Consider the following 14,313-nt stretch of genomic DNA (forward strand, 5'->3'; position numbering starts at 1 on the left):
TTATTTTTATAAAGCACTGTTTATTTTTATGTATTGAAAATGTCCATTTTAAAAGTCTTCAAAATAAAAACAAGTTAGAAAATTTGAGCTTGTGTTAAGAAGGGGCAGGACAGAAAAGGAACTGAAAGGCCTCTACGGGCAGCAGTTTAATTACAGGGCAACAGGAACCCATTTATAGAGTATTGTAAACAACACAACTATGGCGACACTGCTCTCAGATTAACATGGCTTCATTTCCTTTATATTATTGTTTAGTGTGTAAGCATGGTTACCACTCTGCACAAGCTTCGTTATCCAGAGTACCGAGGGCCCCTCATCAGAAGGGCCAAGTCCCCAAAACATGCATATGTACTCATCACTGTAAAATGAAGACCTTTCAATATTTTCAGCAATCAACTAAAGTATTCCATAATCACAAAAATGTTTCCTATAGATGCAGTTTGCACATTTATTGCAAGCCATTGACTAACCACAGAATGGGCAGATGTGAAGATCTGTGTTGATGTTGTTATTGGTGGTGGTAGTACTGATGTTTTTAATTTTTAAGTGAAGGATGTTATATCTGAATGGCTGTGCTAAAAAACAGAACAACAGCCATTCCTAGAAATTTCTTTACTCTTCAGATTCCAAACACGGCTGTGTGTGGTTGGCTGATGTTGGACTGCAAGAATAGTCCATTTCCTGTGGATGGTGTAATTTCTGCTGTGCAGCAAGCAGACAACAGCCCTGTACCACGTAGCTATGGGACCTTGAGACTCTCAGTACCAAAAATAAAAAGGGCTCCTCAGCAAGCTGGGGGTTTCAAACTTCAAGTTTTGTTTTTTCAGAGACAGAGGTGTCTCTCTGTTACCCAGGTTGGACTGCCGTGGTGTCATCATAGCTCACTGCAGCCTTGACCTCCTGGGCTCAAATGATCCTCCCACCTCAGCCTCCTGAGTAGCTGGGACCACAGGTGTGGGCCACCATGCCTGGCTTCAAGTTTGGTTTTTAAACAACATTTGCAAAACCCACATTTATAGGCATCCATCAAATATATTATAAAGGCAATTCTGATCAGCCCTTTGGCCTCAATTTCCAGTGACCTTCCCCATCTGGCCAAATTTCTCTTGTCTTTTGGGGAGGGAGGGGTGAGTGGCACTGAGCCTTAGGCCAACTTTCAATGGCGCTGAATTTGGATGTGTACTGTTCTGTGACTGTCTTCTAAACCTGGTTTCTCACGGTTCTAGTTTCTGGGATAAAGTGGATGGTGAGATTCAATGAGCAACTTGAGATAATCAGTCCCGAATAATCCAGCACACAGCTACTAGAGGGGCCCTTTTGTTCTGGATGTACAAATTGGACCAGAAGCATATTTCTGCAAATACTGCTTAGAGTCCCACCCAAAGAGGCCAATTAATATTACAACTTCTCACAGCATATATGAGAGAGTAATAAAGTGAATGAAAGCTGTCTACTAGGGCACAATATCTTCTTAATGCAGATTGTTTTGAAGGATAAAACGTCACAGTTTGAATATGTAACGTACATAAAGTAACTGCTCACAGTCTAACTACATTTTTTTAAAAAGTAAGCAAAGCACATATATACTAGTTTACACACCACTTGGTACGGTTGGCTAAAAGCACTGGGGAAATAGAAAACTTACACACTAGGCAGAAGGTGAGGGAAAGAAACCTATCATGCAATGGGAAAAGGCAGTCAACTCTGCTACTAAAAGGGAAGATTGTCCAGTAGAATTTGCTGATGGATTTGGTGTTGGTGTGGGTGACCAGAGCTTCTGCCCCCATGAGTTACAATTTACACGACACAAAAGGAATAAAGGTACTACAGTTTTCTTGGTCTTATAGACAACATAGGGCAGTAATTTTAAAATCTGTGATTGAGGGGAGGCATGTGATGGTCTAAGGAAGGGCAGTTGGATCATTGGGCAGATGTGTTTGTCTTTCATCCTACTCAAGCCATAGTCTGGAAGATTTGCCTTCAGCAAATTAAGTACTAAGAGGCTTGCAGGTACAGGAAAGCACTGGGGGGAAAGTTGGGTTCACATTTAATAAGCCTTGGCCAGCTGTTGCAAGGGCAGCCAGCCCAAAGAATGTGACCTGAGGGCAATGGCTGTTGCAGAGGCACTGTGAACTGAAGGCAATCTGAAGACCTTTTAAGTAACTGGCCTGCATTCCCTTTCTCTTTCTTACTGAATGGAAAAGACTCTAGGGCCATTTCTACCACCACTTCCTGCTTTTTCACCTGTTGAAAAAAAAAAAATGAACAACCAACCAATAACCAAACAACAGCAAATGCCCAAGTGTGCACGTGCGTGCACACACACAGGCACACAGAGGGGAGAGAGACAGAAGAGAGAGGGGGAGAGACAGAGACTCAAACACAAAACAAAAGCCAAAGAAGTGAGCAAACTGAGTCAAATCATTCAGCGGGCCATTTCAAGATGCCCTGAAGGCACACTCCGCCCGGTGGCACAGTGATGGTTATGGAAGAATTGAGGTCTTGCTACTGGACTCGGCTCGAATACACTCATCTGTTTGCTTCAAAAGCCTCCGCACCAGCTTTTCTAGGTCCCTTCTTGACTTCAATTCTTCTTCCAGGCATTGCTTCATTCTTTTATTTTCCTATGATGGGGAAAGATTTGTTGATTACCAAACAGAGGGGGGCCCTTCCAAGGGCTCCTCCTGCTCATCCTCGGGGCAGCTTTCATCACTGACTCTCTTTCTTTCCTCAACCTTCCCTCCTTCAGCATCTATGACAAAGCAGCCTGTCGATTCTCCTGCCTGTCTCTGGGAAACCTTTTGGATTCTTCTTCCCTGCCCTGATCCTCTTCTAATTTAACTCGCTTTTCACTTAGTGTCACTTCTCTTTCAACCCAAGTGTCTATTAAGGGGACGTCCAAATATCTCTGGTACTGACCTTGTCTCCTGAGAATCGGGTCCACAATCTCAACTGCCAGCCTGGTATTTCTTTTTATTATTATTATTATTATTATTTTATTTAAGAGATGGGTTCTCACTCTATCGCCAGGCTGGAGTGCAGTGACGTAATCATGGCTCACTGCAGCCTCAAACTCCCAGGCTTAAGTGATCCTCTCACGTACCTGAGATTACCTGGCAACAGCTTGGTATTTCCACCTAGATATGTCACAAGCACCTTAAACCTCATCAGGTCCTAAAGTGAACTCAGTATCTCTCTCAACACCCCAAACTTCTCCTCCTGTGATTACTGATCTCCATGAAGGGGCACCACCATATGCAACTAGACACCCTGTGAAGAAGCTTCATCTTTAATCCCTGGCTCTTTCTTAATCTCAAAATCATATTATCCTCGTCCATAGGTTCAAACTCTGCAATATGCCATCCTTTACATTCGTTTTCCTCCTCCCCAGCCTCATTACCCTGGTCTCTCTCCCCTCCCATCCATGCTTCACTCTGTCACCAGATACAGTCAGTCCTCACACACAAGGCACAGTGTGCATCACGGAGCACTGGACCACATCGGCAGAAAAGCCCACGAACCATGATGAATGGTTCTGTTTACACTTACACACTCATGAATGACTAGTCTTTTCTTAAAGTCTGTTTATGGATGTCAGAGAACAGAAAAGTTGTAACTAACTTTGGGACTCTATTGTGAACTACTACATAGAAATACAAGCAAGCCTTGGAAATTTAAATTCAAGGCTACATGATAAAATCAACAAAAGCTACCTTGATGACACAAGGAAAACAAAAATCCTCCCTTGCTACCTTGCTCCTAGGCCTTCCCTGAAAGCATGAGCAGTGTGAGGCAAGAAAAAGAGAATGGTTCTGTTACCCAAGAAAATGACTTTTATATTTTATTACCTGCTTCAGTTCTTTGACCTCGTCCTTCAAGGCGTAAACAGTATCAACAAGGCTCCTAGAACATAAAGATAAAATTCAGAGACAAATGGCTTGCACTGAGGTACTGTTAAAATACTTAACAATAAAAGCCACTTTATAAAAATACAGATCCTGAAAAACAGTAGACTTTCTAGCTGATTGGGAATGGTACTGCTCTAAATGGTTTCCATCTTCTTCACTTTGATGGAAGAACAACCACCACCACACATGCTTAGCTAAATGCAACGTCATTACACCTTTTCTATACTTCCCTCCTCCTTTTCTACTCACTTCCCAGCTTGGGTGAACAAAACACAAGAGACTAGGGCCCGTCACTAAGTTTTTCTTTTTCTAGCTTTGTTGAGGGATAATTGACAAAGCTGTACAATGTGATGTCTTGATATATGTATACATTGTGAAGTGGTTCCCATAATCAAGCTAATTAACATATCCATCTCCTCACATAGTTACGTTTTGTATGTGTGTGGTGGAAATCTACACTCTTAGCAAACTTCAAGTATACTCCATTATAAACTATGCACTCTTCTCTCCCTCGGTATCCATGGGGTATTGGTTCAAGGACCCCCATGGATACCAAAATCCACAGATGCTCAAGTCTTTAACATAAAATGGTATAGTATTTGCGTATAACCAGTGCACATCCTCCCATATACTTTAAATCATATCTAGATTACTTATCATACCTAATAAAATGTAAATCCTACGTAAATATTTGTTATACCATATTACTTAGGAAAAAACAATATGGTATAACACAGTGCATACATATATCAAGACATCACATTGTACACCTTTGTCAATTATCCCTCAACAAAGGCGGAAAAAGAAAAACTTTATTAGGTATGAAAAAAATCTGTACATGTTCAATACAGATGCAACCATCCATTTTTTTCTGAATATCTTTTTGATCTTGGGTTGGTTGAATCCACAGATGCAGAGCCCACGCATGCAGAGGGCCAACTGTAGTCAACATGCTGTACATTAGTTCTCCAGAACTTATTCATCCTGCATACCTGCGATTTGGTACCCTTTGACCAACATCTCCCCATTTCCCCTTTCCCCTCAGTCCCTAGAAACCACCATTCTGCTCTCTGTTTTTAGAAGTTCAATGTTTTCAATTCCTGTCATAAGGTTTTGATTTCTCTAGCTTTGGGGCAGGAATGAACATCACCTATCACATAATGAGAGGTATCACAAGATTGCCTAGTCTACAATATCTGTGCTATGACATTGCCCTTCTCAGTTCTCTGACTGCCCATGACACAAAGTCAGAGGCATTCTTTCTGGAATATCCCAACCATACATTACCCAAAAAAGTAAATTTTTGGTAATTACTGGGTTGCGGAACAGCCTTTTCCTCTCTGGGTCTCTCCCTGGACAAAGATTTTGGAGATCTAAGTTTTGGTTCTGATCCTGCCACTTACTAGTCCTCTGTTCTCCGGGAACCAGTTTCCTTCTCATCCTCTCTTGGTCTTAGTTTCTTTACATGTAAAATGGGGATAATAGCACATTTTCTGAAAACCTCACAAAGTTGTAAAAATGAATATAGTTATAATAAGAATTAACTACCATTATTTATTGAGTGCTAGCCCTTATACTTATTTCACTTAACCTCACAGCAACTCTGAAAGCATTACCGTCATCCTTATTTTACAGATGAGGAAACTGAGGCACAGAGAGGTGAAGCAACTTGCCCCAGGTCACACAGCTAATGAGTAGCAGAAGTGGGAGTTGAACCACACTGTTTTTTGCTTGAGCCCAAGTACTTAACCATTTTGCTGTATCACTTCACACACCAGATGTAAAATGCATTGACAATGCCAACCACCTTGAAATATGCTGTCCTATGCAAATTTAGGCCTGACTTCAGAAATGACTCAAGTTTAGACAAATGAATTATTTGGCTACTTTGTGTTAATTTTATGAGCCAGAAGGTACTTAACCTGATTTTCCCCCATTAGGTCACCCACACTACTGTGTAAAGGTAAGTCAGAGACATAATTTCCCTGAACTTCCTGTACCTCAGTTTCTTTATCTGTGAAAGTGGTGAGAGTAATGTTTATCTAACCGGATTGCTGTAGGATTTTAAATGATGTCAAATATCTGAAAGCACAGCTTCTGACTCAAAACATGTGAGCGGCATCTCTCCGGGCAAGGAAATTGGTTCTGTGGCTGGAATTCCCAGCCACTTCCTAAACCCATCCAGGGCATTGATGTTCCCATGTGGTCAGAAGCAGATTACTGGATGGGGAGCTGGCTGCAGGGGCAGCTGCCAGCTGGAGCTGCCTTGGAGGGCTCTGTCACCTCTGCCTTTCCTTCCTCTTTCCTTTTGTTAGTGGGCAGCCCTCTAAAGTCTCCCAAATGCATGCACAGCAAAGCAGGCCGCGTTCCCAGATAAGGGGGAGTTGTCCCTCATCATAGACTCTCCAGGAGCCCCCTGTCCTACCAGACCTTCTTGCCAGCCCCAAGAGAAACTAGGCAAGGTTTTGCCTGCTCTACTCACTTTTCTTCCATGATGGTCTGGCCGTTGCTTCTGGTTTCTTCAATGATGAGTTTCTCTTCCTCAGGGAGTAGGACTTGTGGAATGGAATCTTTTCGAGTACCTACAAACAAGGGTTGCAAGAGGGAGGAGGAGGGAGAGTTACTAGTGAAGAGTAGAAATAGTGGGTGTTAGTTCTTTTCCACTATTGTTACAGAAGGGTCTTTGTTCATAGCATGTTGCCACATTACACCCAGAGGACAGTCACCCATCATTTGCTGACTAAATTTTCCTGACATGAGAAATTCTAAATGGCCAAATACACTGATTCAATCTTCCCGAGGTGGGAAGCATTTTGTATTCAGAAAAGTAATGCAAAAGAGCCCCTGTAATACCTGTCCACAACCAAGACCTACATTCTTTCCTGTTTTGCCTCCTCCAGAGCAAAGAGCTGACCAGTGATCACTCTTCCCTGCAAATCTCCAGGGAAGGACACACTACATCCTATGCTATGGTGTTCTGTCATTGTAGCAAAAGGTTGGCAGTAGCACTGCACTGAAACACAATGTGCTTAAAGGGCTTCAGAAGCATCAACACCCCCATTTGTTCTCTTTACAGTCTTATAGGGTAAGGTAGGTATGTCTCCTAAGACCATTTTCATCAAGGGTGGAGTGAGGTTTGGAGATTATCACATCATCAGCAAAGATGTAGGTGTCCTCTGCCCAGAATGTCTCTAGGCTCTGGGACAGAAGAGGTGACAGAACAGGCATGGGGGCCCAACCAAACAGCTCTCCTGCACCTCCCTCACTCTGGATCCTTCCTCTCAGAGCTCAAGTGCTTAATCTTGGGTCTCCCTGAGCCACTGGCTTCCTCTCTTCTAGGCCAAGTTCCTTCAGAAGTGTGCACACTCACTGCCTTCACTTGACCACCTCCCCTTTCTTGAGGTGAGATGTGTCTCTGCCTTCCCCAGGGCCTAGCACTTTGTAGGTGCTTAATACAGGTGGCCCCCCATATCCGCATGTTTCACATCTGTGGATTCAACCAACCGTGCATTGAAAATGTTCAGAAAAAATAAAAAACAATACAAATTTAAAACCCAATGCAGTATAACAACTATTTACACAGCATTTACATTTATTAGGTATGATAAGCAATCTAGAGATGATTTAAAGTATATGGGAAGATATATGGAGGTGATAAGCAAATGCTCCACCATTTTACATCAGGGACTTGAGCATCGTCAGATTTTGTTATCTCTGGGGGTCCTGGAGCCAATCCCCTGCAGATACCAAGGGACGAATATAAGTGGAAAGCAAACTGACTGAATGACTGGCTGAATGCAGTAAGAGCCGAGGTCAGTCAGTTCTAGAGAAACAGGGCTTCTGGTTAGAGAGGGATAGAGGATAGGAGGTCACCACGATGCTAAATGATCTGCTGTGTGACAAGCACAGTGCCAGACATCTTCCACATGTAAAAGGTTGGGTAGGGAGCAAGGGTGAAGACGTGTCTTTTTAAGCCAGAATATCTGGCTGCACTTCCCAGCTGTAGACCCATCCACTCTGTCAAATATAAAAATAGGTGGTGCGGGAGGAGATGAGGTCAGATTTTGTAGAAGGGATGCTTCTGGTATCTCTTTGTCCCCCTCTCTTCTCTAGTTCTCAAAACTAAAACTGCCCTCACTTTCCTCTCCTGGCTCCTTGAAACATGTTATCAGAGCTATGCATGCCCAAAGCCACAGCCAGGTTTTCTCTGTGAAGCAGAGTGTGACAGTCCTCTCTTCATGGCCAAATGTGTCAACTTTCACATTGAATCATTGAATGCTTTCTCTCTCTCTCTCTCTCTCTCTCTCTCTCTCTCTCTCTCTCTCTCTCTCTCCCTCTCTCGCTCTCTTTTATTTATTTATTTTTGATGGTGTCTCACTCTGTCACCCAGGCTGGAGTGCAGTGGTGCAATCTTGGCTCACTGCAACCTCCGCCTCCCAGGTTCAAGAGATTCTCCTGCCTCAGCCTCCCAAGTAGCTGGGACTACAGGTGTGCGCCATCACACCTGGCTAACTTTTGTGTTTTTAGTAGAGACAGGGTTTTGCCATATTGCCCAGGCTGGTCTTGAACTCCTGGCCTCAAGGGATCTGCCTGCTTTGGCCTCCCAAAGTGCTGGATTACAGGCGTGAACCATCGTGCCCAGTAGAATGCTTCTTTTATGTCAGCCTTAGAGATGCATTACTTTGAAAGAATATGTCAAGGCACCTAAGAAATCCCCTCCCACATTCAAATGATTGGTCACTGGATGTCCAAAATGGAGTACTACGGAGTATTCATTTCTTATGCAGGTGCAAAAACCTCACAAAAGGTATTCTGAATGTCTATAATAATGGGAGACAAAAGACATAATCGAAGTGACCTGTCTTTTAAAAAGCATAAAGATGAATCAGAAAATATTATCTCGCTTTCAGTTTGTAACCTGAAAGTTGTTTGGGGAAATACCCTAACCTAATAGCTCCCTGATCAATTTTATACATTTTGGACAACCTCTGCTAAGCAGCTACCTTTCCAGATTTTCAGAGCAACTTTGAAACTTGAGTTTGGTGAAGCATTGTTCGTTTAAATATGCAGCTGATCAAAGATAGTATTTTGACTTCCTTTCCAAATCTGCCTATAAGAAGAGATTAGCATCAGTTCACAGACACAGGAACTCTCTGGGCCCTTTAATTCCTAACTAGTGTTGGTGAAGGTATCTGTGTACTTCAAAGGAGAACAACTTTTAAAAAAAATTTTCACTTCTATCACCTCCAACTCTTTTACTCTTGCATCTCTCTTTCTGGGTGAAAAACAACAGTGGGTAAACAAACCGCTTGGTAGCTAAAACCACCTTATCTGAAAGATGCAGTCCTGCACCACTCCTCTGCACCAAGTCACCTGCTTTCCACACCCTGCAACCCGTCCGGGTTGCTTTTCTCTTTTTCTAAAAGACACTAAACAGTAAAAAAGAAACGTCACTCACTAGAGAAAGTAGTTTGGGGGAACCTACTTGAGCCATGGCCTTGTTGAAAATTTGCGCTGGTGCAGTAGGCTTCAATCACTTTAAGGATTTGAGCATCCTCTTCCAGAGCAGCTGTACCTGTGAAATTTAATTCATCATGACTTTTCATAGATATATGCTTTTGGACCCTCAAAATGATGCAGCACACTCCACTGCCTGGGACTGGCTTCTCTGATCAGTAGAGTTTGTGAAAGGCAGGAGAAAGAGCTGTCCAACACTGGTGATGGAGAAGAGCAACATGGAGCTTTGGAGTCAGCCTCAGTGAGCACAGCTTAGTGGAGGGCCTACTCCTGAAGCCCAGAGCTCTACACTGGGACCGGGGTGGGGGGGCAGTGTTTTGTCAGTGGTCTCAGTGAGGCCAAAATCACAGCACTGAGCTTGTTGCTAGCTTAGCTCCCATTGATATACCCCAGCCTTCCTCTCCTTTAAATTTCAAGGCTCACCTTTAGGAAGCTTTGCCTCATTAACCCCACCCAATTTTCTTTTTTTTTTTTTTTTTTTGAGATGGAGTCTTGCACTCTTGCCCAAGCTGGAGTGCAGTGGCACGATCTCGGCTCACTGCAAGCTCCGCCTCCCAGGTTCACGCCATTCTCCTGCCTCAGCCTCCCAAGTTGCTGGGACTACAGGCACCCGCCACCATGGCCAGCTAATTTTTTTTGTATTTTTTTTTAGTAGAGATGGGGTTTCACCATGTTAGCCAGGATGGTCTCGATCTCCTGACCTTGTGATCCGCCCGCCTCAGCCTCCCAAAGTGCTGAGATTACAGGCGTGAGCCACCGCACCTGGCCAACCCCACCCAATTTTCTAGCCAGTCAGCATAGTCACTCATTTTCCCTTCTCCCTTCTCCTCTACTCCAAACTCATTCTTGCAATGGCTGGATGGCAGCACCCTGTGAACATGCCAATGTGCATAACCAGGTGTGGGGTGGGGGGTGGGGCATGCCAAAGCTGAAGTGGAGCAAATATTTATCCAAACTATATTCCCAGCTGATACACACAATTCTGTCACCTCGTTGTGAGACATCACTTACTCCTTCACATGTGTCCCAAAGTACCTTGTGTCCCAAAGTACCTTGTTCACAGCCTTATAGCCAAATATGCCCATATCGACTGGCTGACTGACTTTGCAGTCTGTCTCCAAATGAAACCATGTTTCTAGATGTGGGCAGGCTGATTCCCTGAGTAACTGAGAGCATCACTGAGCATGGGACTTCTGGAAGGACTTCAGCCTTCGGATCTATTTAGTCTATCTCCCTGCAGAAAAATATCTCAAGTATCAGAAACTAAGAGGGAAAAAATGTATCCATAGGAAATGGGTCCCTTTAGAGGTTCTAAACCAGGTGAGGCAAAATACTCAACACAAAAATGATACAGATGACATCTGCCTAAGATGACATGAAGTGCAGCCGTAAGAAGCTTATTCAAATGTTTAAGAAGTGACCAAAGCTTTCCATGCATTCTTCTTTATATGTAAAAGACGATGTCAAGAAAAAATTGCTCCAATCATCTGCTTTCAAATAAATCCTCACATAAAAGAAGATTCTCATGTTAATTTATCCATAAACAACTTTCAGAAAGTACAAAACACATACTTTTCCTAATCACATATTCCTCCTCCGATGGTTTTCTCTCAGTCTTCCTTTTATGAAGAAATTTCTTCATCGTTTTAGGGCTTTTACTAGACTCCTGTGAGGACAGAGGTTTCTTAATGAATTAAAATTCTCCCTCAAAAACAAAAGTAAAAGCATGAATGAAACTAAGTAGAATTCCTCTCTCTTATTTTGACAGTCTCAGTTAGGAGTACATCAATGTTTAATTCTATGCACAATTAAAATGGTTCCAATAAACTCTAAAAGGTTAAATAAAACAGAGGCAATGACATTATCCTCCCAATTTGCACAGAGGTGGGACTAAGAGTGGAGTGTGCCTACTGAAGATGTGGCAGATTCTCCAGGAGGCAAAATGGCTTTAGGGAACCATCTGCAGAGAAAGTAAGGGATGTCAACCCTAAAAACGTAACAGTATTCCTAATTTGGTTTACGTTCCCCACTGATACAGTTTTAGGGGAACTAAATAACCACTGTAACCACTAATGTAGTATTGATCACTTTTCAAAGAGCTTCAAAGCTATTTAAATAATTCTGCCTTAGAAACAGTCCCACAAATAAGAATATAATTTCCATTTGTGAGACAGGAAAATTAAGGCAGAGAGACTAAGCCATTTTTCCGCAGTCAGAGAGAAGAACCAAATGAAGGATTTCCTAAAAAATAATTTTGGGTTAGAAGTAACACACCCACAGCCAAACTTAACTATCCATATATAAAGCCATGTATTTAACTAGTAGACAAAATAAATGTGTTGAATTTGTTTTTGCCACATGAGTAACCAGCAGGTCAAAAAAATACTCATTGTCAATATCCTTAATCCTTAATCCAGTAATCTGTAAACAGATTAGAACCTTAGACTTAGGAAAAAACTCTCATGATCACCTTATCCCAATTTTCCAAGAAATGTGTATACATGGAGCATGGATATTAATTATTAATAGTACCTTAAAAATATAGGAAACAAATCATTTAATTTATTTCACTTAGCCACAGTACTTACACTTGAAAACAAGACAGATATGAAAAACTCTCACATGACAAAAATAACAGGAAAAAACAGAATTTAAAAAAAACAGGAAAATGGGCATTTTAGGGCATTATGACATTTTTATATGTATTTCACACAAGCCTGCTTTTTGAACAAAGTACTTACATGTCAAAATTGCATCTTCATATTTTAGCCACCAATTATAACAAGGGACAAAACAAGCATAAGGGAAAGCTTCATTCATCAAAGGTTACAGCACAGCATTATGATGTCACTGTAAGCCAAAGATATTGTACTACCCTTACCTTTAAGATATAAGACATCCTCTAAAATGAATATGTAAAGAAAGAGAAGATGAGCGTGAGAGGTCGATGGTTATAATGACCAAATCCACTTATCAATAATTCTAAAACAACATTTGAAATGTTAGTGTTATCATAAATTACACAGAGGGAATATAATCACATTTCCCACATTAGTTTCAGATGCAATATTATCATGCAAAAGCCCGAGGAATACAGTTCTGTGCAGAATAATAAATGCTGAAAACAACTGAAATACGTACTATCTAGTAGGAATATATTAATAACTCTCTTCCCCCAGCAGAAACGAAGTGATCATGCCTTAGTTTTAATAGATTAGTTTTGTGAAGGATTAAGTCAACTTTACTCTTCAAAGCTCACCCTTAATTTGAACTTAGTAACTGATAATTACAAAATATCCATCATTAAAAAGGGGGCCTAGGTAACTACGAAGTGGCACTCCTGGTTTACATATTTAAAGAAGAAAATTGGATGATTGCAAGAATTGCAGGTAAATTTCCAAAGCAAATCTGTGGGACTGCTTCCTGACCAAATTCTAAATAGAGTTATATAACAAAGATTCAGTTCGAGGGTTGTTTGTCCTATCATGTCAAGTTGAAAGGATCAAAAAATCCTCCAGTGTCCAAATATTGTCCTATTTTTACTGCACTTAGAGTTGGTAGCAACAATTAATCGAAACAAAAGCATGGTGGTTTCAATCAAAACACTCAAAATTGAGCTAAGTCTGCATCACTCATCAAAACACACGTTTGATATAGAAATATATGCCGCCTTTGCCCCATAATTCTAAGACTCATCTCAACTGTCACAAACTTAATCTTCACTCAACAAGACCAATTTAAAGAACAGTTACTAATAAATGAGCATCATTTCTTAAATCTGAAATGATTTGAGACAGGTTAGGGATAAAGCCACTGTTTGGATGGAAAAGTAATACTCCACACAGTTACAGAAGCTAGTGAGTGACACTTCCTGACTGCAACTTCGAGAGAAAAAAAAATACACAAAACCTTTAAATCCCCACACTACCCAAATATCAAATGGCCTTTAAGGTTGTCTCTGAGAAGCCTCTTTTTAAAAGACACTCCTTTCATCAAATTCTTTTCTCATTCCAATTGCAGCAAATATCACTTTTATAGTTTGGACTCATAGCTTGGTCCCATAACACTTTACTAATTTGGTTCAAATTGATCAAAATGATCCCAAATGCTGAATTAGGTCTGCTTCATTGGCAACTCAACTACAATGAAGTGGCTCTTGTTTGAGATTTGTGTGCGTTATTAACAAATCTAAAGGATTATCATAATAATCATTAAGGTAAACCAGAGGCACTTCAGGAGGAGACTGGGAACACTCAGGCAGTGCACATAGATCCTGTAGATATTCAGTACATATTTACAGATGGACAATGGGAAATGGAAAATTAAGAAATCAAACAAATCACTGAGTCTGGCAATTCAAGACTGACTCACATATACCATCTATCTTAAATTCTAGCACATTCCCACAGAACTATTTGTAATAAGCTATGAAATTAACTTGTCAGAAGCATTTTATACCATAGGTAGCAAAATTACCTCTTTATAACCTAGTGCTGCTGATGGTCTAAGTGGAGGTGCAGGTCGTAGACAACTTAAACTCCACGGTTTTATAATTTGAGGAGGCTCCAAGGGTCCTCGGGGCTGTCCGGTAGAGCTAAAAGACTGGGAAAATGTCTGATGAGATGTTGGCAATCTGCCGTCTGAACCCGACCTTGTGCCACACAGTGAGAGAACAACAATAGCTTCATTGGATTAGCAAAGACAGCCATAGAAAGGGATAGATGGAAAAACAAAAGTCTCCAGTTTGAGAACTGGCTCTTTCCAGTCCAGATTATCGGGTCTCTAAGAAACAGCACAAAATTGACTCAACATTCCATGATCCTGTCCTCTCTTTCTCATCTGGAATTTAATTAATTTAATTTTCTTTCCTCTGTAAGGAAGGAAAATG

General features: G+C 41.4%; 1 protein-coding gene across 6 annotated transcripts in view; it reads right to left on the reverse strand.

The window, feature by feature from the left end:
• Positions 1-14,313, reverse strand: part of ARHGEF6 (Rac/Cdc42 guanine nucleotide exchange factor 6) — a 118,108-nt gene continuing 103,795 nt past the window's right edge. For 3 of the 6 annotated variants that reach the window (XM_054545124.2, XM_054545129.2, XM_054545128.2), the window contains 7 exons: positions 13,902-14,039; positions 12,307-12,327; positions 10,998-11,091; positions 9,394-9,483; positions 6,391-6,490; positions 3,849-3,903; positions 1-2,624 (listed from right to left, as the gene is read on the reverse strand). In XM_054545124.2, the coding sequence (XP_054401099.1) occupies positions 2,484-2,624; positions 3,849-3,903; positions 6,391-6,490; positions 9,394-9,483; positions 10,998-11,091; positions 12,307-12,327; positions 13,902-14,039 (639 nt within the window). In that variant the 3' untranslated portion in view covers positions 1-2,483. The remainder of the gene's footprint in view (positions 2,625-3,848; positions 3,904-6,390; positions 6,491-9,393; positions 9,484-10,997; positions 11,092-12,306; positions 12,328-13,901; positions 14,040-14,313) is intronic. The other 3 variants (XM_054545125.2, XM_054545126.2, XM_054545127.2) reach the window with 3 other exon arrangements.

The sequence above is a fragment of the Pongo abelii genome, chromosome X (genome assembly GCF_028885655.2).
Source record: "Pongo abelii isolate AG06213 chromosome X, NHGRI_mPonAbe1-v2.0_pri, whole genome shotgun sequence".
NCBI classification, from domain to species: Eukaryota; Metazoa; Chordata; class Mammalia; order Primates; family Hominidae; genus Pongo; species Pongo abelii.